Raw genomic sequence first — 24,838 nt, forward strand, 5'->3', positions numbered from 1 at the left:
GAAGTGTAAACTCGGAAACTACTCCTGTGATATAAATTATATTTTTACAGTAAAAGTAATATACATTTACAGGAAATTATCTCAGTAACAGTTAATGATAGACCAATGTAATTTGGCACACTGTTTTAGTGTGCAATTGTATCCATTGTGAACTGTAATCATGAATAGTAGCTTTTTATTTAGGAAAAATAGACCATAAAATATTCGACAAAATTTGAGAACATTTGCATAGCAATATTTGAAATCGCAGGTCGTTTTAGCGTGCAATTATCTCAAAAATGGACTATAATCATGAATGTAGCCCTTTATTTATGAAAATGACGGCAATAACATTTTCCGACAAAATTTATCAACATTTGAATATCGCTATTTGAACTTAGCTTGACAAAAACTATTTTATCAAATATCATTATTGCAGTAGTTGTAAAAATATCATTGTCGTGTATGTGTAAACTGTCGATAGTTCTCCAGTACAATATTTTTCTGTTTACTTGTTTACCATTATCGTGTTTGTACATTGTGTTTGTGTGTATTATTTAACCAAGGCTATAAGGTGGCGCTCGGTTCACCTGAATGGACATGGATCGATTCCGATATGAAGTGGAAGAACTTAGAAACAAGATTTCTATTTCTATAGTGGCATATGGCCCTGGGTTTCACTTAGCATATACGAGAAGTTTGTACCTCGTTAATTGCTAGGCGTAAAGATGCCCGTGTGTACAGCCATTACGTAGATTTACCGATACGTAAAAGTACTCCCGCGAGATAAAATTATGGCACCTCCGCGTCTCCGAAAATCGTAATAGTAGTTAGTGAGAAGGAAAATCAATAACTATTCAGCTCTTTTCATATGTCACAGCGGACAGAAAAATAAAAATGCACCTGATCCTATTTTCGACTTACGTGTGACTAATCCGAGATGAAAGTAAAGTATAGGACAAAATCCAACAATTACAGACAAAGACAATATTTAGAACAGAAGCTGTACACACGTAGGTTCAGTTAAAAACTAAGCTCTCGATCATCTATGGGACTATTATTCTGTGGCAATGGTAGAATTTCAGAGGACACGAGCAATTAAAGACGTTTCTTTATGAATGTTGGCATTTTTTTGCAACAGAACGTTATCACATCAAGCTGCTCTGTCTGAGGGTCTGCCCCCACTCTCGCCGGCTCCCCACCCGTGGTCGATAACCAGCGCATTGTCGCTGCAGTGTTCGGTGCCTTAACCATTTGCTGTAGTCAGACGGCGGAGAGTGGTTGTGGATCTTGCCAGCTCCGTTCGGGTCTAGCTTTCAGGACAAACCGTGTCTCATATTTAGTGACGAGTGTATGGTGAAATATGCGAGAAGTGTTTGCCATTACCTCGAGCGGAGGAGTTTCAGATCATCTGACGTGTAATAGTGACAATAGAAGCAAAATGGAAAGTGCTCGTGTTGCAATGAAGATGTCATCCACGCCAGGATATTTGGAACTGACCGAGAACCAGATGAAGAAGCTAATCACCCAACAGCCCATTGAAGAACTGTTCCAGGTTGAGGATGAACCATTCGCAAGGTAAGAGGAATGGAATATAATTTTCTAAGTTGATAACTTCTAAGGCAATTGGTAGATTATCTAGTTTGGGCTGGTTAGAGAATTCGACTGCTGAATAGAAGCTCGATGATGCGATTTTAACCTGTAACACGTATGAAAATATACCATGTTCTGTCAACAAGCTCGTGGCCAATTGGGAGACTTTTTGATACTCTGGCAAATAGAGCAGCATAACCCACCCCGTCACCGGCAAACTTCATGTCTGGAATATGGGAGGGCCTAAGCCCTAGAATTGGATATACAGTATCACTGCAAATACTACAGTAGTACTACCTGGATTTCGCCACATCCGTTGTTTTAGGATTACTGGCACCCCGGAGTTCATTGGAAATGACTATGTTGCACACATATAAATTCAAAAATAATTTTAGCTGGAAAATCGCCATGGTCTAGCTAAACAATACATAGAATATTCCGCTTTGCACCCGATAATGTGGTAAAACAATTGTTTTCCGTTTCATTGTTGTATGAAACAAGATTTCATATACTGAATTTTCAAGACAGTCTGCGGTATTTAAAAAGTGAGGCGTTTTCAAGTAAGTTTACCGTATTGATAAATGGTTTTGGTGGAATATACTGGATCTCGCTTACCTGCTGGCAGGAGGCGAAGAATGTTTTATCAGCCACCTGCTCTATTCTTCCAGTACACAGCCAGTTGTGAGTATTAAAATACAGCGTTCTTTTTACACATTGTTTGGGGGCCATTTTCCCTAGAAACGAGTTAACGTGCACACATTGACAATATGCACAAGACTAGAATTGAACAGACAGCCAAGCGCATTGCCAATACCTTGTCATCTGAGCTACGTTGGCCGTTTATCAGGCTTTGGTGAGTATTCCAAAAGACAGAATAATGCATTAATTACCGTGAAAGAGAGGAAATACACCTTGCGATAGTCAGTTGTATTTATTTGGAATAACGTGTAACGTACCTCTTACAAACCTGAGTTTCACTCGCCATCGAAGACAGTAGTATATGGAACTGGACAGAGGTTGTATAACACGAACCACAATTAAACGACAGTAATATCCAGCTTCTGCATAAGAGGTATACCTTTTTTTTTTTTTTTTGCTATGGGCTTTACGTCGCACCGACACAGATAGGTCTTATGGCGACGATGGGATAGGAAAGGCCTAGGAGTTGGAAGGAAGCGGTCGTGGCCTTAATTAAGGTACAGCCCCAGCATTTGCCTGGTGTGAAAATGGGAGACCACGGAAAACCATTTTCAGGGCTGCTGATAGTGGGATTCGAACCTACTATCTCCCGGATGCAAGCTCACAGCCGCGCGCCTCTACGCGCACGGCCAACTCGCCCGGTAAGAGGTATACCATCCCGCTCCACGTTATTAATGAGATAGTCTTCGGTAAAAACGAATTCAATTGACAAGCGTTACAGGCCATCTGATAACTACTCGTCTGCTCTTGACCTGCGGTGGCTGGCTATATTATAATAATTACAGTATATAATTTATTCATCTCTACTGCACTACATTCTCATGCCGTTTTGTATACACGTCTTGCAATTATTAATAATAATAACCAACGCCTCCTTCTCGTTTTTTTTTTCTTTTTCCAAGTAATCTTACCGTCATCCATCCCGGTCACATACTCCTCTAAGTTTTGTTATTCGACCCAAACTTTGCCTAACTTCGCTGCTGCTGTAGCGATGGTCATACCAGCCGGCTCAGTGGTCTAGGGGTGGCAGGTCTGCCTCTTACCCGGAGGCCCAGGGTTCGGTTCCACGCCAGTTCAGGGATTTTTACCTGGATCTGAGTGCTGGTTCGAAATCCGGTCTAGAAAGCCAAGAATAACGGCTGACAGGCTTTGACGCGCTAACCACGCATCACCTCGTAATCTCTAGCTTTTCAAGATGAGCAGTGGTCTCTTGGAAGGCCAAGGTCCACTAGCGCTGTAGTTTGTTGATAATTCTTGTTTTAAGAATCAAATGAATCATTGGACTCCTTCGATTAATTTCTATCTGGCCAGTATAATAACTGAAATTATAGTGGACCATGATTTCTGTATACGGTACAAATACAATATGTAAATAACGAGAAAATTCGGATGACTTCTTGGAAGATTATATTGAAGGATTCAGCTGTTTCAGTCCTTGAGTTCCTTCTGACAGTTTATATGCTGTTTTATGTATACTTTATTTAAAATAATCCCATACATTTCATCCGAATTTTCTGGTTCATTTCAATACTACATTATGGTAATTAATACTGCAAACGTCTGGGAAAATGAGAGAATCAATTCGTAAGGTCAATTACACAATTAGCAAGAAAGAAAATTAACTAACTTTGGATTGTTGGTTTTTTCGTCGCATCGAATGAGACAAGTCTTATGGCGACGATGGGATAGGAGTGGGAAGAAATTGACCGTGGCCTTATGTAAGGTTCAGCCCCGGCATTTGCCTGATGTGGAACTGGGAAACCACGGGAAACCATTTTCAAGGCTGTCGACAGTGGCGTTCGAACCTACTCTCTCCCGAATGCAAGTTCACTTCTACTCGATCCGAACTGCGCAGCAGTCTCCCTCAGTTTTCTATCATTGTTACGTTATACAGGTATTTTTCGAAAGTTTCATTTAAATCCCTATAAACAGACTTGTTATTCATGTGGGTGATTATTTCCGCTTTATCTGCCCATTTGGAGTGGGGTGGGGGAGGGCGGTAATGAATGTGATTGGTTAAATCAGTCATCAAACACGGTATATTGACTTCTTGGCATTATCATTCAGTCCACAGTATACACCAATAACTAGAGCTAGGAATTTTATTTGCAAAATTTGGGTCAAAAAGGTGCAAGCAAAATGCAAATTAAAATGTAAATATTCATCACAAACTGTACTAAAACCATTAACATTCATATTGGGACACAAATTCACAGATGTATTAAAGATTGCCTAATAACAGTCCCAAAACACAATGTTATTAAAGGCGCTCGTCCAGAAACAGTTAGTTTTTATCAGTAAAGCTGCACCTCCGCTCACTAAGGTCGACAAGGAACGTTCCACGTCAGCAGACGTAAGTGGAGCATGTTTCGTTTGTATTCGGAATGTAGATCCTTGTTTGTTGCAAAATCCTCAGCGTCAGGTATTATGGCAAAGCTCCACTACACCTTCCGCCTTATTAATACACAACCCTCCAGTGCTTCCTTCCCACCCCATCAGAACAGCTCATTGCGCATCCTTTTGAGGACACTCCTCCAACTTTGTAAGGGCAGTTGGCTGCAAAGATTGCCATGTGTTAAAAGTTGATCTGTTCGTCGTTTGTCACAGCTGAGTAATAATTTGGTAAAGCATCTAAGAAATCCCATGTAACCTTAAAATGGTTAAAGATAAACACTGCGGCAGACGCGCCGACATCGGGTAATTATGGGGGGGGGGGGCATGATTAACATGAACATAAGCATGCGAAATGAGGAGGAACTATTAATGCAAGCATTCCTAGATCATAACAGTATCCACAAACAAAGAGAAAAACAGAACAATAATGGAGCTTGTTTCTCGAATGCATTTTTGAACGAGTCTTTTGGCGGAGTTTTCAATCATATTCAGAAGTAAACAGAAAAATAGAACCTCATTCATAAATAAATATTTTGAAGGAATGTTTTATGTACGTAGCTATCAAAAATAATTATAAGTAAAAAAAATTAGAACTTGCTTAATAAATATATTTTCGGAATAAATGTACTATTATTGTATACTGTTCATTTCATGATAATAGCTTCAGCACCAGGTGTAGCGCCTGAGCAGTCTCATTGGGAAATGTAGCTTCTAAACGAATGCCCGCTTTCTAATCTCATTTCCTGATATAAAACCATCTACCATCTTCCCCAGGTTTAACGTCTTAGCAGCCTCCGAATACTACCAAACTCCACGTTTAAAGGGGACTTAACATCTAGGAGGAGAATTTTTTGGGGGGTCGGGGGCAAAATGGCACTCTGCCCACCTAAAATCATTTTAGCGGGGGGAAGGGAGGGGGGGGGGGGGGGGCAGAAAATGCCGGCGCCATTGCACTGCAGCCTTCGACCCAGTACCCCATCTAATGAGAACTGAATAAGGTGGAAGAGGAAGTCCCGTAATTTCAACATAGATATGGTATCCTAGCAGGAGCTTTTCCAGATTTTTCTTAATGGAAGACACAAATTCATTCGCATATGAATATGTATGCCTGGATGAGAGTAGCTCAGGCAGTAGAGCATTGGCCTTCTGAGTCCAACTTGGCAGGTTCGACTCTGCCTCAGTCAGTGGTATTTGAAGGTGGTCAAATATGCCAGTCTCGTGTCGGTAGATTTTAATTTCGTGTGGCTATTTCTAGCCGAGTGCAGCCCTTTTAAGGCAGACCCTCCGATGAGGGTGGGCGGCATCTGCCATGTGTAGGTAACTGCATGTTATTGTGGTGGAGGATAGTGTTGTGTGTGGTGTGTGAGTTGCAGGGATGTTGGAGACAGCACAAACACCCAGCCCCCGGACCATTGGAATTAACCAACGAAGGTTAAAATCCCCGACCCGTCCGGGAATCGAACCCGGGACCTTCTGAACCGAAGGCCAGTACGCTGACCATTCAGCCAACGAGTCGGACGTGTCGGTAGATTCATTGGCACGTAAAAGAACTCCTGCAGGACACTATTCAGCATCTCCAAAAACAATATAAATGTAGTTATTAGGACGTTTATTATTATTATGCAGTGTATGTGAAATGCAGGTCACATGTTTTAAGATTAGAGTAGGTTTCGGGTTGGCAACAGCCTAATACAGAAAGAAAGTAAAAAACATGGGTTTCACTTGCTGTCCTTTTATCGGTGTTACTAAAATGTTCAAAACATATATGTCCTGCCTATCAGTGGTTTCATTTAGGAAAAAAAACTGTAATATCGGCTAGTACTTGCCTGATCTGTCTTCAATTTTCTTCGTACAGAGTGCTTTCATTTGGAACAGACTTCCCAGTATATTTCTGTAAATACGATTTCATAATAGGGTTGTTAAGCTTCAGAAGTTGAGCACGATGCCCCCCAAATGTCTTTAAAATATTAGTAAGAGATTCACTTTTGTTTCTTGAATTTGAAGGGGCAATTGCTTCACTAATAAACTGATCTTGTAGTCAGTCACTACATTATATTTCCTTATTCTTCATCTGTATTCGCTTGACACGATTACTGTGGTGTTTTTCATCAATTCTTACTGAATTATCATAGTCTACACATTGCATCTCAGAACAGACCAATCACTTTTGAATATCATCTGCACTAAACTGTTTATCATCACCACACATCTTCCCAGCGTTCATTTTCTGTTTCGGCATGGTGAATATTGGCAACAAAGGGGAATGACAGACATTACACACAGGCTAATGTGTATGAACTCTGGACTGATAAGTTACAACAGTTTAAATTCGTTCTCCTCTCCAGTACTCCATGATACTGATTGACGCGATTGGTAATCGGTCAATCTGACTTCACATTTATTATTATTATTATTATTATTATTATTATTATTATTATTATTTGAGGGCGTGTACCTGACGGTCCCAGGGCGAATACTATGCCCCTTTACTCATCTGTTTCCGAGAAATGCCGATGAGTCGGAAAAATCTCTGATATTGCGCTGGCGGGGGAAAAACGATCTGACTGAGGGGCGGTATTCGCCTCCCGTCAGATCTGACTTCACCTGTCTCGTTTTCTTCCTGTAGTACGATGAAGCGCCGGCCTCGTGGGGTAGGGGTAGCGTGCCTGCCTCTTACCCGGAGGTCCCGGGTTCGATTCCCGGTCAGGTCAGGGATTTTTACCTGGACCTGAGGGCTGGTTCGAGGTCCACTCAGCCTACGTGATTAGAATTGAGGAGCTATCTGACGGTGAGATGGCGGCCCCGGTCTAGAAAGCCAAGAATAACGGCCGAGAGGATTCGTCGTGCTACCCACACGGCACCTCGTAATCTGCAGGCCTTCGGGCTGAGCAGCGGTCGCTTGGTAGGCCAAGGCCCATCATGGGCTGTAGTGCCATGGGGTTTGGTTTGGTTTGGTTTTTTAGTACGATGAAGCGCCAACTGATTTTGGAAACTTTTGCCTAATGGGCATTGAGCGCAAAGGTAAAATGATACGCCTCTAAAGACTATAAATTTTAACCCAAAAAAAAGTATACATTAAGTGGGAGATTTTTCACTTACAAAAAGTCAACGGAAGAAAAGTAGATTAAGCCGCAGACGTTCGGTTTCCTTTGTTTAATTTTTATGGGAATAAAACGCGGCAAAGGAGAAAATGCATAAGTTGGGGAGGAGGGTGAGAGTGCTAAAAGGTGTGACATTGAGTTAAGGTGCAAAAAGGTGCAAAAAAAAGTGAAATCAAAACACAGTTAAGCTTGTTTATTTCATGTTTTCCTTATAAGGCAAGATGCAAGTTTTAATAGCAATAATGTTATTAAGGTGCAGCACATAAAATTCCTAGTTCTACCAATAACTTAGCTAGTGGTCATATATTATTTACTGTTCTAAAATCATTTGAATTATTTGATTATTTTCGATAGTTTATTCGCATGTGCTCATTATTAGACCCAGCACACATTTGCCTGAATCATACCTATATGGTTATTAATTCCAGTTAAGGAAGGATATTCTGAAGCTACCCTGTATTGAAGCTTTGGCGAGCCTTACTTGCTATTTATATTATTCGATCGTAACTGAGAACTCATTCCATTCCTCAATACACTGCTTCTTTTTTACTTTAAAGCTATGTTTTTTGGGGGTTCGTAGATGCATAATCTAAAACTACTCGCATTTATAAATCCTGAATTAGGATGGTATTGTTACACGTTTTTGTTTCTTGCTGTGGGAGACCAGTGAGGGTATCGAATAAACACGACTGTTGGTTGTCGAGTAATTCAACAGATGTCTCTGAATACAATTAATTGCAAATAATTGCCAGCTGCCCCTATTATCTCGCATTTCGACGTAACTGTTCTGCGGCTGCTCATTGTCGTCTAATATTTCGTTATGAGAACGCCGTTTCTTTTTACGTTAATTATTAGAAACTCCTTAAATCTAACCTTATAGTTACAGAAGAATGCTGAAGGTGAGATGGATAGATCGAATCACGAATGAAGAGATACTGAATCGAATTGGTGAGAGGAGATCGATTTGGTTAAATTTGACGAGAAGGGATAGAATGATAGGACACATCTTAAGACACCCAGGACTTGTTCAGTTGGTTTTTGAAGGAAGTGTAGGTGGCAAGAACGGTAGGGGTAAACCAAGGTATGAATATGACAAACAGATTAGAGCAGATGTAGGATGCAATAGTTACGTAGAAGTGAAAAGGTTAGCACAGGATAGGGTGGCATGGAGCGCTGCATCAAACCAGTCTGTGGACTGATGACTCAAACAACAGCAGCTTCCGTTCCTACGTGGCTTTTACCAGAAGTCTGTCCGGCTCAATGACTGAGTATCGATGGCCCGAGTTAAATTCCCAGCTTAGTCATGAGATTCTAATCGTAAGCGGTTAATTTCCTTGGTTCATGGTCTGCTGTTACCGACAAATACTATCTTCCATTATAATAACACACAGTTTACCACACACTGCAGACGCCGCCCACCCTCTACCTAACAACGGCTGCATTCGGCTGCAAAAGCCACACGAAATTCATTATTGTGCCAAAAGTCTGTCCTAACTTGAACTAAAATGAACATAGCTGGTTATTTCAAGCCACTAACCGCACATTCAAATAGATTTTAAAATACATGAATATGTACGGTATATAATAATGGTCCGAATATAAAAATGTTCAAAAAGGGACAAAGAACCCTAATATATATACACTATTTTCTTCTAATGTTTCACAATTAATCATTTAATTTTCTGTTATTCAGAAATAAAAATTCCCTTCGGTTGCTATAGACCAGGATGTCTGATTATTGTCTCACAAGAGTTATTTAAAATGTCGTCCGACTCGTTGGCTGAACGATCAGCGTACTGGCCTTCGGTTCAGAGGGTCCCGGGTTCGATTCTCGGCCGGGTCGGGGATTTTAACCTTAATTGGTTAATTCCAATGGCGCGGGGCTGGGTATATGTGTTGTCTTCATCATCGTTTCATCCTCATCACGACGCGCAGGTCGCCTACGGGAGTCGCATAGAAAGACCTGCACCTGGCGAGCCGAACCCGTCCTGGGATATCCCGGCACTAAAAGCCATACGACATTTCATTTCATTTTAAAATGCCGGAAGCCAACGACACAGAGTTGTCACATTTTAACCCCTTAAGTGCTCCGACATCGGTTCGGATCTAACTCATTTTCTTGGAATAGACTGCGCCATTGATACAGCAATAACATTTACAACCTTCGCCTAACGAGTAAGACAAGGTATAAGAATCGAAAAAATTATTGCAGAAAGGAATTTAAAATAAAGTGGGCTGTTTCCGAATCCAGCAGCCTCGCCTCATCTCGGTTTCTTAGTCCTATCATGGTTTCAGAAAGCTAGCTTTAAGATCAATGTTTCGATCTCTAGCAGTGACATTGTCACAGTCACTTCTGTAACACCTACGTTTTGGGAGGCTTTAGTTATCTTGAAGCACAGAATTCAACTCGTGGCGGAGTGGCAGTGGAGTCAAGCTCTGCATTCGGGAGCCGAGTGGGTTCGAACTCCACCCCCGGCTGTCCTCAGAATGGTTTTCTCTGGTTCCCCATGTTCACTTCCAGGCAAATGCCGGTACAGGTTTCCTAGTCATATGTCACAGCGATTCCTTCCACCTCCTTTATACTCATCTTCATTCACTACCATTCATTTCATCGCCATTAGCTCCTCAACTGAGTTCGACGTCAGTAAAAACATGACAGATGATTGAACTTCATCTCAACTCATCCTCGACCCCCAGTTAGGGAACGGGATTTAGAGGTAGACATTCAGAATTCAACTCGCGATACCTGGCAGAAAACTGAGAAAATATTTTCCTAAAACTTGCTGCCTAGTAAAGGTGTAAATGAGAGGGCATATAAGTCTCTGATAAGACCACAACTAGAGTATGGTTCCAGTGTATGGGACCCTCACCAGGATGACTTGATTCAAGAACTGGAAAAAAATCCAAAGAAAAGCAGGTCGATTTGTTCTGGGTGACTTCCGACAAAAGAGTAGCATTACAAAAATGTTGCAAAGTTTGAGCTGGGAAGACTTGGGAGGAATGCGATGAGTTGCTCGACTTAGTGGTAGGTTCCGAGCTGTCAGTGAAGAGATGGCATGGAATGACATTAGTAGACGAATAAGTTTGAATGGTATTTTTAAAAGTAGGAAGGATCACAATATGAAGATGAAGTTGGAATACATCAAGAGGACAAATTGGGTAAATGTTCGTTTGTAGGAAGGGAAGTTAGGGATTGGAATAATTTACCAAGGGAGATGTTCTGTAAATTTCCAATTTCTTTGCACTTATTTAAGAAGAGGCTAGGAAAACAACAGATAGGGAATCTGCCACCTGGGCGACTGCCCTAAATGCAGATCAGTAGTGATTGAAGTTGAAGTGATTGAACTACGACGAGAATACAATACCATGTGCAGGGCTAAATATTAAAAAAATGCGTGAAAATAACAAATTGAAAACTGTTAAGTCCTACTCACAATTTCCCTCTTAACAATACCAAAAGTGCTTTCCCAATATACCTATATTCTGCGTGTCTTTAGCATGAAAAGCTCTTTCCTTCTTTGTTTTTTTTTATGTCTTTAGCAGTAAAGACTTACGTTTCTTTGGCAAGTAACAATTTCTTTCTAGTTCATTTTACGATGACTTAACTTCGATGTTCTTACTTAATTATCATTCACCGAGCTCGATAGCTGCAGTCGCTTAATTGCGGCCAGTATCCAGTATTCGGGAGATCGTGGGTTCGAACCCCACTGTCGGCAGCCCTGAAGATGGTTTTCCGTGGTTTCCCATTTTCACACCAGGCAAATGCTGGGGCTGTACCTTAATTAAGGCCACGGCCGCTTCCTCCCCGCTCCTAGCCCTTCCCTGTCCCATCGTCGCCATAAGACCTATCTGTGTCGGTGCGACGTAAAGCAAATAACAAAATATATCATTCAGTGCAGTGATCTCGATTAACATACGTCAGGTTCGGTTCATAGAACCTAAAAGCTCCATTCTTCTCCGAACTGCAACTCTTGTGAGGGGGAAGACATGTAACGTCTACTTGAAAGCACATTATATTGTGTAACAGAAGCACTACGTTGACAATTTCGTCCATGCTGCATTCTTACCGGTGTTACAGTTGGTAAAGTATGCGATATAAATAAATATTTGCTTTCGCGGCTTAACAGTCACTGGTTCTCGTCACGTCCACTAGCTACCGTCCATCTAAAGTATTCGGACGGATTATCTGTACGCGATATAGGATGTTCCTTTCATAGATCGTGGTTCTGTAAAGGTTGCAGCATCAGAATATTATAGGAATGAAAAAGCAGGTTCATTAGCTAAATCAGCTGCTACGCCTCTTTTGGATCTTGTAGACAAATCAGGCAGTAAATTTTACATCACTGAAATATTTTATGGACATGTAGTTTGAAAGGATCTGTTACGCGAGAAATATTTTTTCCGGAAGTTCAAAATCGACTATTGTGTAAAGTATTAGTGCCGAACTTTGTTTTCACTCAGTTTTTAACTGGTCATGGAAAATTTAAATCTTATTTGGAACGCTTTAAACTTAACGTTACATACGGCTACATATGCTTTTGTGGATCAATTCAGAGTGTGAATCATTTGATATTTGAGTGTCTAGTGTTTGAAATGAGAAGATATTTTTTTACAATGCCACCTAAATGGTTGTAACCCGGAACTTTCTAAACCACTGTATCATGTACTCAAGAGACGATGTTGTAATGTGCAGTTTCTCACATACAATAAACAATTAAAAAAAACAAAATGTATAAGAATTCTCTTTGTTATAATTTAAAACTATAACCCTAATATACCTTTGGTAAAAAAATAGAGTTCCTGTATTGTTTTGAGTATTAAATAAACAAATAACTACACCCGTATAATTCGAACTACCTCGTTGCTGGAAGATCGGGAAAACATGTTCTTTTAATATGAGTATCAGTTCAGCTGAGGTGCAGAGTAGTTCGGTTAGGTTCAGTATATTCCCGACAAAATTTATTGTGATTGATCTTTCGTGGATTTCAAAAAGCAAGCTTGTAGTTTTACGTGGCTCTTTTTTGCTAGTTCTTTGACATCGCACTAACACATCGAATGTTTTCGGCGAAGTAGGGGTAAAGTTAGAGGATTGGGATGGTGGCGTCCGTGGTGTGAAAATGGGAAACCACCGAAAAAAACACTTTTAGGGCTGCCGATGGTGATATTCCAACCGACTATCTCCCGAGTGCAATACGTGACTGTTGATATATCGTAGCCATGGGATCCCCAGATTTATGGGGAATCCGAACCACAGGGACGTGACTTAACATTTTAAAAAACACGTCCCCGCAAGTCTTGGTGAGAAGCCAGTGACGCTAGAGCAACTAGTGGCGTACGCTACCAGGTCTGAAATACACATACAAATTGTTTGAATTATTGCTTATGTCATTATTATTATTATTATTATTATTATTATTATTATTATTATTATTATTTCTGATGGCGGGTGTTACGTTCAATGTGAGAAAGTAAATAGGATAATCAATCGATTACTGAAGTTATCGTGCATTTTTTATATTTCACTTTAACTATGTAAAAAATAGAAATAGCCTACAAATATTCAAGGGGTGGGGTGGGGTAATAAAACTTGCGTAGGTCACTAAGAGCAGATATGTAATGACTAATGACACCAGCAAACTTTAATGTAGGCTACAGTAGTTCTTTTATCGTTCATATAGTCGGTGGCACCAAGTTATCTTCGTCAAGTACAGTATATCATGTTCCAAGTTACACTTGCAAATATACGTGTGTCTTCAATAGATTCCTCATTGTTACCAATGAATGACTGTTTAACATTCAAGACACAGAAATACAGCAAGTTCATCGTCCATGTAACCAACTGGTCTGATGACCCCGATATCCCTTGAACTTGAATAACCTCACGAGAAAGGAAACTATCAAGATATCCCTGAGCAAGAGATCATATTAAAATTCCTACACACATGAATTATAAAAACCTCGTTTCTTTCTCCTCCTTACTAAGAAAACAAGACGACCAAGAATCCCAGTCAATGCACGTGGGATTTTCTAATTAAAAGTCACGACCCCTTCAAACGCCCTCAAATGTCACCGATCTCAGACGGGATAGAACCTGCCATCGTGTGATCTAAAGGAGAACGACCACTGATATAAGCTATTATCACTCTTTAAAGTGCACAGAGCTGATGACCAAGAGGTCTTCATCCGTCAATTAAGCTGTAATAGTCTTTAGCTGTAATGCCACTTGCGTCAAAGAATTCCATAAGCCTGTATTGTATATTATACCCTTGTTTAATTCCTAACGTTACTCGTATCATTTAATAGCTTTTTTTAATGTTTACATCAAAAACAAGAGAAGAAATACTCTTGCAGCCAGTCCTTTATATTCATAATTTATCCGCAGACGGTAAATCGTGTTGCTGCCAACTAACAGCGTGCGTGAATTGCCAGGGTGCTTCCAGTTGGAGGTTCTGGACCATCCTCCCTACAGGCCCGACGTAGTACCCCGTGATTTCCATCTTTTCGGACCTTTGAAGAAGCAAGAGATTGAGCAACGTTGCGGCCGTCATGGCGTTGCTTTAGGTATTGGACGCCAGTTTCTTCTTTGCTCAGAGTGATCCCGACTGGCGGATTCGACCTCGGCTCAGTTCGGTGGTATTTGAAGTCGCTCGAATACGTCAGTCTCTTGTCATAGACGTACTGACACGTATACTAAATCCTGTGGGACAAAATCTGGCACTTCGGAGTCTCTGAAAATCGTAAACTTAGTTAATGGAACGTAAAACCTCTTATCTTTAGTGCCGGCATCATACCGTTGGAACAAGTGCTTGGACAAGAATGGTGATTATGTTGGTAGTGACGCATATCAGTATCCTGTTTATATCTGCCTGTAAATTGTTGTTTCTCCATGCAAGCTCTTGTTACCTTATTCTTGAATATACATCGTAAAACAATTTCTTCTACATCTTTTCATTAAATTATCCTATGGTCTCTCTTCCTTGCTCTGTAAAATACGTTGTAATTTTGCTGACATTCTTGGTGGGTTTTCTACTTCTTTCGTAATCTGACAACTAAAGCAAGCAAGCTTGGAGTGTCGTAAACTACTGGTAAATTTGGATATTTTTCAACTTCAACAAGTTCAGCAATTTGCTTTACGTCGCACAGCGACGTCTTATGGCGACGGTGGGATAGGGAAGGTTTAGGAGTGGGAAGGAGGCGGCCGTGACCTGGTGTGAAAATAAGAAACCACAGAAAACCATCTTCAGGGCCGCCGACAGTGGAGTTCGAATCCACGGCCGCATGCTCGGTTGGATTTTTTTCTCAGACTTTTCACTGAATGTTTAATTTTCAGTCACAAGATGCCTTTCTGCTTCTTGAATAAAATAAAGAGCCCGATGAAATGAAGCTACTTCACAATGGCCGCCGCCGCTTACTTTCACTTTATGGGTGACGTCACATCGATATCGTGCATTGCTAAGTCAATCCCTTCCATGGTATTGTCAGTCTCTCCATGTGGAACCTCTCACTGAACTCTGCCTTCGCAAATGTGGTCATGATTTAATTGCGGAATTGTTGGTGAACTACCTTTCAAAATTAGATAAAATGTTCCTCTAAGTGCGACAAGAATGATTCCGTAATCGTTTGAAATTGGTGCCTGTGACTGAAGGTCGTTTGTGGTAGCGGAATCGTAATTTGAAAATATTGCATGCAGTCTGGGAACATTTTGTCAATACATGGGCATTGAGGCCGACTCTGTTCTCCGTTTAACTGACTCTTTGATAAGACAAGCAGTAGCGTATTTAGATATAGGCCGTACAAGCCCGGGATTAGAGCGGCAATTTTTGAGGGGCGGAACAAACTTGACATTACAACGGCACTTGACTAAGAGGATGTGACAAATACCTTGGCTGAGCAAACATTCTAGAGTATTTTGGGTGAGTTACAAACAAATATTACAAATTTACCAGATTTATACTTAAGGCATATAAATCACTAGGTTCGTTAAATATGAGGGGCGGCATTTACTACGGGCCTAGGGGTGGAAAGTATCTAAATACGCCACTGAAGACCGATGTTCATTTTTCTTTATTTCTATGACAGGTTAAGTAAATGTAATCTTAACCGTATCCATCTGTTTGCAGTGTGACATGACTATTGCCGGCCGCTGTTCGAATCTCTACTGGTGCACGTTCAGTTCAAATTAAAATAAAAAGTCGCATTCTTGTCGATCATATTTCATGTACATTGGAGGTCACGTAAAACTGTAAGCTTATTTGTATATGATTGTGCGAGGGAGACAGCTTCGTGATATCACATTATTACTGACATTGGCTAAGTTTTCATACACCTTGCTAACAAATACCGAGATAGCACATATTTTCAAGTCTCGGTGCCCACTCTATCCTACAAATATATTTTCATACAGTTCTACGATTGAAATGCCACTGTGTTGATGACCAAGTACGGTATTTCTTAAGCCATGAATGAACAACAAACTCGCTAGAAGGAAGTTGCGAAGACATCCGGTAGCCGTCCCCTCGCCGAGCCTGTGGGTGACTCATGTTGCAGTGTTTCTTTGGAACGATAAAAACGGCTAGGAGAGAGTTGGCCTGGGTACCAGCTGTACGTTGTGCAGACATGGTAGGGGACATACTCCTACGCTGCGGAGGTCGTGCTAATACCGAATCATCCTCCCTTACGTACAGAAACTTCAGATTGCCGTGCCAATTCTGTGCTGTCTGAGAATATAACTAGCGTCAGTTTTCTACGTTCCTTGTGGACCTCTGCCTGTATGTTTCATTCCTGTAGAGATAGTTTTCTCTCCGGAATCAGGTACCAAATTCGATCGTGCGAGTTTGCAACTGAAACACTGTAATTGACCCAAGTGACATTGATTTTCCCTTCATTTGCGTTTATCTAAAAGAACAACTGTGAGTTATCTGCTAGAGACAGAAATATGCAACAAAATAAGAGTTTTGTCTGCACATTGCTTAGAATTTAAAAAGAATGGTATTTCTGTATTGGTCGTGTCCACAGTAACAAGGAAACGCACTTTATTAATTTTCCGCCATGTCTGTCTGTATGTATGTATGTATGTATGTATGAACATCACGAGAAAATGACTGAGGGGAATTAAATGAAAATCTGCACGTAAAATCGGGGAATGAGGCATTACAATGTAGGCTATAAATAATTGTATTCACGCTGAGTGAAATGGTGGTTTAGGGGAAGGCCAAAAATGTTAATTTTCAAATATTTATGATATTAGTGGTCCAATCGATAATACGTAGAATTAAATTTCCGATCGTTTAAGTCTTATACATTTTACCGTACATTCCTATTACTAGAAACAATTAAAACGCCTTGAGGAACTAAGCAAAAATCATCACATAGCCATCGGCTATGATAAGAGATATTCATGCATTTTTGTTAAGTCCAAATCATCGCCGAACCACGAGAAAATGGGTGAACAAAATTTAATAAAAATCTGTATGTAAAATCTGGGAATAAGGTATTACAGTCTAGGCTATAAATAATTTTATTCACGCTGGATGCAATGATAGTTTAGGGGAAGGTGCCTAAAATATTGTATTTTAGATACCTGTGTTATTGGTCAAATAGAAAAGTATTACATAACAAAAGAATAGAATTTCCGATCATTTATGTCTTATGCAGTTTTACCATACCGACTGTGATAATAGGATTCATAATAATAATAATAATCGTATGGCCTCGGCTATCGTGAGCAGGCATTTCAATTTGACGCCATCTGGCTGTCTGCTCGTCAATTTCGACGTTCCGTTTTACTCTAGGCCCGCTAGATGGCAGACCGAGTAAACCGAAACTCTCTTCGGCGTCTATGGCTGAGTTTTAATGAATTTTGTCGGATAAACACCAAATGTGTCACCAGAGATCCTTTACATGCCGACATCGTACGAATGGACTTTTTTCCGCCCATCAAAAATCCGACTACGGTACCTCTTCCGGGTTTGAAACCGCTATCTTGGGATCCGGAGGCCGACACTCTACCACTGATCCGCAGAGGCAGCTATAGAATTTAGACTTTTGCTGCTTTGTCCATATCAACGCCGAGCATTGCTAACATGGAAATATTGCTTTTGTCATGAATGTCTTAAGGTGGTGTAGTGGTCATCGATCCGTGTCAACAAGGAAAGTTGCGAAGGCATTCATGAAAAATGAGAAAACATCGTAAAAGAACGATCGCTTGAAAAATAATACAAGAGGGAGTCATGAAAGAAGAAAGGACTCCCTTTACAGATGTCCTAATAGCACAGAATTGGAAGTAAATGTGAAGCCCTACCATATGGAACGCTCATAAAACTGATCAACTACTGTATAACATTACGTTGACCATTGTGGTGATATTATTTGTCTCTTCTGCTGCCACTCATCTCCAATAGATGGGATTCCTGCTGCGTCCCGAGTAAAACAGTATGCCTGAATATCGGCGGAAAGTAGCTGGGGAGTTAGATAGGGGAACATGTTTTGTAACGTCTGGTATGTGAACGTTAATTTGGTAGATGGGGTTCCAGTGGTCGTACAGCATACCTTGAGGCCTTAGCTACTCCGGGTATGTCAAATTGAAGTTATAATCCATATGTAGGCGTAGCCATGCATTAAACTGTCAGGTGACCCCCCAAAACAAAGTGAGTAGCGGTGCGTCCGTGTGTCGTTGTGAGGTACACAGACTACTGCGGTCATCTGAGCACGTTGTACGTAAACCAGCGCATCCCATGAGACATCTTAACGAGGTTCAAGTCGCAAGGGCCGTCACTTTGATCCAGGAAGGATGGCCTTTTCGTCGTGTTGCTGTGGATCTCAATGTCTCTCCATCAGTTATTCGCCGCTTATGGAATCGCTACAATGAAACAGGCGAGTTCACAAGTGGGGTTGGACAAGGTCGTGAACGCATGGCAACCTCACAGGATGACCGATATCTGACCATCTGTGCGTTACGGCGTCGTTCAGCAACTGCCAGAGAACTGCAACAAGACCTCACGAGGGTCTCTGGAGTCACGGTATCTGACTAGACAGTAAGGAACAGGTTATGAGAAGTCTCCTTACGACCCAGACGTCCTGTTCGAGTGCCCCTTTTAACGCAGCAACATCGCGCAGCTCGCCTTTTGTTTGCCCGTGCCCACGTCAACTGGCAACTTCGCCAATGGAGACCTGTGTTTTTCACAGTCGAGTCCAGATTTCCCCTGACACAGCGTGATGGACGTCAACGTGTATAGAGACGCCGTGGTGAGCAGTACATGCCTAACGTTGTCCAGGAAGGCGACAGATTCGGACCAGGTTCTGTGATGATGTGGCGTGGCATCAGTTTTGATGGTCGTATGGATCTTGTCGTCGTCCGTGGTAATCTTACCGCTGCGGGGTACGTCGAGCAGATACTGCTACAGCATGTGTTGGTTGCTACATACGGTGTTGGCCCCGAATTCGTACTCATGCACGACAATGCCAAGGTTCATATAGCGCGCATCACCAGAGCTATCTTGTTAGAACTGGACATTCAAGAGATGGAATGGCCAGCGGTGAGTCTCTACTTTAATCCCATCGAGCATGTGTGGGATAGGCTTGACAGAAGTGTTCGTGGGCTTCCTGTTCCATCACAGACTCTCAAAGACCTCCAACAGGCTCTCATTGAAGAATGGGACTTGATACCGCAACGTGACCTCCGTCGACATACAGCGCATGCTACGTAGGTGCCAAACTGTGATAAATGCTCGTGGAGGGCATACACCATACTGAAGCTCTCCAACTATGATAAAAATCCACCCTGGAGGACTGTTATCACTTTGTTTTCGCCCCTATTTGGACATTTCCGTTTGTGTCCTGAAAATGAACGCGAATCCATCGATGTTCTTTTGTATACTTCAACGGTAAAGAATAAAGGTTTAGTTGGTAATGTATCTGGGTGTGAGGAGTTGTTTTCTGGAGCATGGCATACGTTCAAAAACATGTTCGCCTAGGCAATGGTTAAGGTCACGTCTAGTCATCATAGTGATGCTTCATTGGTCTAACCTGTCAGGGGTGCATAGTAAGGGAGTCTCCGGGGAATGATACGAGCTGGTAACTCACAGAGGTTAGACCTATTTGTTGAGCAACGGTTCCGTAGCATTCTAATCCATCAAAACTCGGTCCTGGATTTACGTTGAGCGCGCATAGTTTCGGCAATCGTGGATGATCTGTCAATGTTTTAACTGATTGTTTCGCAGTGTTTTTCTGTTATATTCTTAATTTCATCATGAAGCTCGCAAAGCCGTATTCGACTTCCTCTCCGTTCCCATTGTAGCGTATTCTAATACTCTAACTGATTAGTGTATGAGAATAAATCATTAAAAACTTAATCTAATCTGTTTCTCTTGTCCTTCATGGCCAAGTTCATTATTCTCTTAAAGCAACCTATCCTCCATTCACCTCACGTGGCCCCGACTATGGAAGCTGGTTCATCACTGTAGCTTCATCCACCGAGTTCTTTTACAACTTAGCCGTTACCTTCTCATTTTGATTGCCCTCCTGCCATTGTTCTCATCTGTTATAACTGCAATAATTCTCTCTAATTTATAATACTTCCACGCAGTAATAATAACTTTATAAAGTCCGTTCAGTGGCTATCAGTGTTAGAATTTTGTCCCACAGGTCTTTAACGTACATCAGACCGATGATTCGCAATTTTTAACGATAAAACGCCCTCAAATACCACCGATCTCAATCCGGATAGAACCTGCCGTCTTGCGATCTGAAGGAGAACTATCACTGAGATAAGCTATTACCACTCATTCAAGTGCACTGAGCTGATGACCAAGAGGTCTTCATCCGTAAATGAAGCTGTAATGGTCTTAAGTTGTAATGCCACTTGTGTCAAAGAACTCCATGAGCCTGTATTGTAAATTATACCCTTATTAAATGCTTTTGTTACTCATATAATTTAAAATGTTCACATCAAAAACAAAGTAATTCTCTTGCAGCCAGTCCGGTTACGATAAATGGCCTCCCCAAGTAAAACAAAATTTACGTAAATTGCCGCCTGTTTACATGAGTTATGGTGTGTAGATTGCCTCCTCTTTACCTGAGAGAGCGAACTTGCTTTCCTTTTATCCCATTTTCTGACTTAGGGATGTCAGTAATATAGGCACTGATTATTTTTGACCAGCTGTGGTTAACTTCAATAGGAAAAACTTCGTCAAAAACTTTAAATGTTTTTCAAACTTTAAATATTTGCTACCGGTACTTAAACAGGTAGGAATTTAAACCGAACCTTATTTTGTAAAAATAATTCTTTGTGCAAAACAGATGTGTATTCCTTTTGGCCAGGCATCCAAGCAACACATAGGTGTCGCTCTGTATTCATTTAAGAACTTCGGAGAAGTGATAAATATTTGGATGCTGGTGTTGAAAAGACGTAAGTTTTCTAGAGAATGATACGCATTTGGTGGTGAGATTGATCTGTCCACGCCATAGAAGTGAAGCTTGCGACTTCTGATATGGTTCCAGAATATATTTGATGAATTATTTTATTCTTTCCTCGTTCGGTTGTCATTTCGGAGGATGAACGAGTGAGATGCACACGGCGCGGATTTGAAGATTCGACGCCCTAGGCAAATTGGAGGCAATTTGTGTATATCCATAGTAAACAGGGGGCAATTTATCAGCCACAAACAAATTTGTTGTGCTTCCAGAGAGCAAAGTAGTTGCGAAGAGTTTTAACAGTTAACATGGGAAGTTCCCTGAGCCGGAGATAACTGTTCCCTTATCTGAGGAAGATGAGTCATATCTCACTTTCCAACCACAATATTTCCTAGAAGATCTTCTTTTATTTTCCTACCAATAACGTAATGTCATGCTTGCAGTCTTCTTATCTCTAAAGTAAATTTAGTAACCAGCTCTCTGCTTTTACAGTCTTGTTCGATTGTATAATTGAGGCATTTTCGCGGCAAAGACAGGGCAGTTTGTATTCGACGTGCACTGCGGTACTTTAACTGAACAGGGATAAGTGTGAAGTGTATCAGTGTTCATCTTCAAGTCCTTCGCACCGATCTCTTGGTGGGTTGACTTCACCTGCTGGGCTGACCAGAGCTGAGCCCACAGTCTCGACATATCTTGGGCCGAGTGGGGCCAGCAATGGCAGAGAAATATTTCGTGTTGTCAATCGATCACTTCCACCGACTAGAATATTTCTGAATAATACTCGATTCCAACGTGCATTCATTAGAAGTGCGTTACAAGAACAATATTTGCTTACAGAAATATGAACAGTGGAAATTACTCTGGAGTACTGCAACCGCTATTCGACCCATATATGAAACAAAGCCGTTAAAAATACATCTTCTTTCTAATATTGATGCAATTACAATTGGCTTTACGTCGCACCGACACGGATGTCTTACGGCGACGATGGGATAGAAAACGGTTAGGAGCGGGGAGGAAGCGGCCGTGACCCCAGCAATTGCCTGATGTGAAAAAGGGAAACCACGGAAAACCACCTTCAGGGCTACCGACAGTGTGGTTCGAACCCACTAACTGCGTGACCCAAATCGTACAGCCATTTGCGAGGTCAAACATCAATAGATTGTTGAATGGAATTAATGTCCGGCCTTCATACTCATCTAAATTCTATTTAAATAAGCATATTATATGTATAATAAAAAATGTGACTGTCAGAAGGGAAAGGGTGTTGGAGCAGTCACTAACCATTCGTCTCCCAACGTGAGCATCCTGTGTTCGAATCTCGGTGGCTTCGAGTGCAATTTTAATAAAACATTGCCTTGCGACTGAAAGGACGTTCGGCCTTCAACTTCTGGTAAAGTCCGAAACTGAGCCTTCCTCTCTGCAGAACCTACATGAACGTCGGAAGGCAAACAAAAATGTTAAAGGATGTCAAAATTTTACATTCCGACCTTTGCCATAAGAAAAGACCACCTCCAGTAATCAGTTAGCCTTGTTCAATTTGCATTACATTTGTAAATTATCCAGTGGTGAAATCTAGATCTCCTTTGTTAAAAGTATACCATTCAGATATGAGGAGTATCGGTGTCCACCCATGGACAAAATTGAGTTTCATATAGCTTCTCGTGTGCTTGTTCATGCTGTGATATCACAATGTCAACTCGTATGTTTCCTTACTGTAAATGATGTTTGAAAAGTGACTGTCGTTTCAAATCGTATTTTGTCCACCAAAATGACTGGAGCAAACCGTGTTATATTCACGGACGTATTTTGTTACGTTGGACAAAATGGAAGTTCGTGGCATTTTTATGTTGCATATTTCTGTAATTAGATGCCTTTCGCTTATGACAACACTGGACAGTACAATGATTAAATAGATTATTTAGGTGTGTAGAGGAGCACTAAATACTGTCATTACGCACGATAATATGCAATATTCCTTGCAAAAGCATTAGTTTCCTTGAGTTACAGTAAAGTTCCATGATTGTAGTAATTCAATGTAATTGTAAAAATGTCTGTGCAGATCAAACTGTATTATATACGAAGCGTTTTTCCGAATTTCGTAAACTCCATTCTGAAATAATTTCATTTTCTGTGGTTGGTAGTTGCATGCATAACATAGGAAAACTGCACTTTCACAGATTCATGGTTATACCTGCCTGGTGTGGCTATAATCAATTTTTTGTTTCTGTTGTAAAATTTCGATATTCCTCAAATACGAGGTAATTCCTTTTTCGTTGTTGTTGTTGTTGTTGGGGCTGCTGATGAAGAAATGTATCAGAATAATCTCAGAAGATGGGAATCGAGCAATCTCGGCAGTTTGTGTTCCGCTGCCTACTTCTTCATGTGGAATGCAACGGCGTGGGAGCGGCCCTGTCCTGCGAGCCACGGACATTCCAACACAGTGACGTAGAGAGCTTGCCAGCATGAGCACCCATTAGCTCTACCTGGATACGTTGTAGGAGGTTTACTGGTTCTTCACCATTCAGCACTGAGCACTACTTGCTTAGGCTAACTTATTTTTACCTGTCTAAGTACAAGATGCAATTTTCTTTCCTTCTTCCATCAAATACCTACAGAAATATTTTACCCCCCAGACCTATGTAGCGCAGCCATCTGTTCCCAATACAGCGGGTTCTGTTCTGGCTGAGGTCGATAGCATGAGAATGTTTGTTTTCGACGTGTCGATGAACTCTTGTCAGATAGAATACCGACACGCTGGGACTTTTGATACGATTAGCACTTAGAACGGGCGTCAAATAAATGTCAATAATAATAATAATAATAATAATAATAATAATAATAATAATAATAATAATAATAATAATAATAATAATAATAATAATAATCAAAGCAAAGTCATCTCCGTACAGGCCATGAAGGCCCTGGGAAGGGTGGAAGGTAAAGACTTCCACTATACGTAACTTCGGCACTTGGTGGGGTACAGTGGTTAGCTCTACGCCCGGCCGCCTTTGCCCCCAGGAGGTGGGATCTCGTTCCTTAAATTTTTGACTTCCTAACGGGCAGTCGGGCCCACGTCCTTCCGGATAAACCGCCTCGGCCAAGCAACCCCTCGACCTGAACTACTGTGTCGCCATTTAAGCTGCCTGCGTGTCAGTTTCTACTCTATCAGATACAAGAGATGTATTGCTGAGTTGTAATTGATTTCATCGGGCAAACAGCAAATGGTAGACATGAAGTGCTAAAAGGACTTTTTTTTTTTTTTTTTTGTCTTTCAAAAATGCCGTAAGCTCTCTAGCACTAATCCACTGAGGTAGTTTTAATAATACGTGTCTGCTTGGGACATATTCGTGGTGTAGTGGTTAGTGTGATTAGCTGCCACACGCGGAGACCCGCGTTCGATTCCCGACTCTACCACGAAATTTGAAAATTGGTACGAGAACTGGAACGCGGTTCACTCAGCCTCAGGAGGTCAACTGAACCATCCTCGACGTGGTTCTCCGTGGTTTCCTCCTGCTTCTCCAGGCAAATGCCTTAAGACCACGGCTGCTTCCTTCCCTCTTCCTTGCCTATGCCTTCCAACCTTCCCATCACCCACAAGCCCCTGTTGAGCATAGCAGGTGAGGTCGCCTGGGCGAGGTACTGTTCCTCCTCCACAGTTG

The 24,838-nt window shown here is 41.3% G+C and overlaps 1 protein-coding gene across 1 annotated transcript in view; it reads left to right on the top strand.

The window, feature by feature from the left end:
- The first annotated feature begins 1,247 nt into the window (after positions 1-1,247).
- LOC136864725 (uncharacterized) overlaps positions 1,248-24,838 on the top strand; it is a 147,195-nt gene continuing 123,604 nt past the window's right edge. The window contains exon 1 of the mRNA XM_067142066.2: positions 1,248-1,557. Coding sequence (XP_066998167.2) covers positions 1,343-1,557 — 215 coding nt within the window. The 5' untranslated portion in view covers positions 1,248-1,342. The remainder of the gene's footprint in view (positions 1,558-24,838) is intronic.

The sequence above is a fragment of the Anabrus simplex genome, chromosome 2 (genome assembly GCF_040414725.1).
Source record: "Anabrus simplex isolate iqAnaSimp1 chromosome 2, ASM4041472v1, whole genome shotgun sequence".
NCBI lineage: Eukaryota > Metazoa > Arthropoda > Insecta > Orthoptera > Tettigoniidae > Anabrus > Anabrus simplex.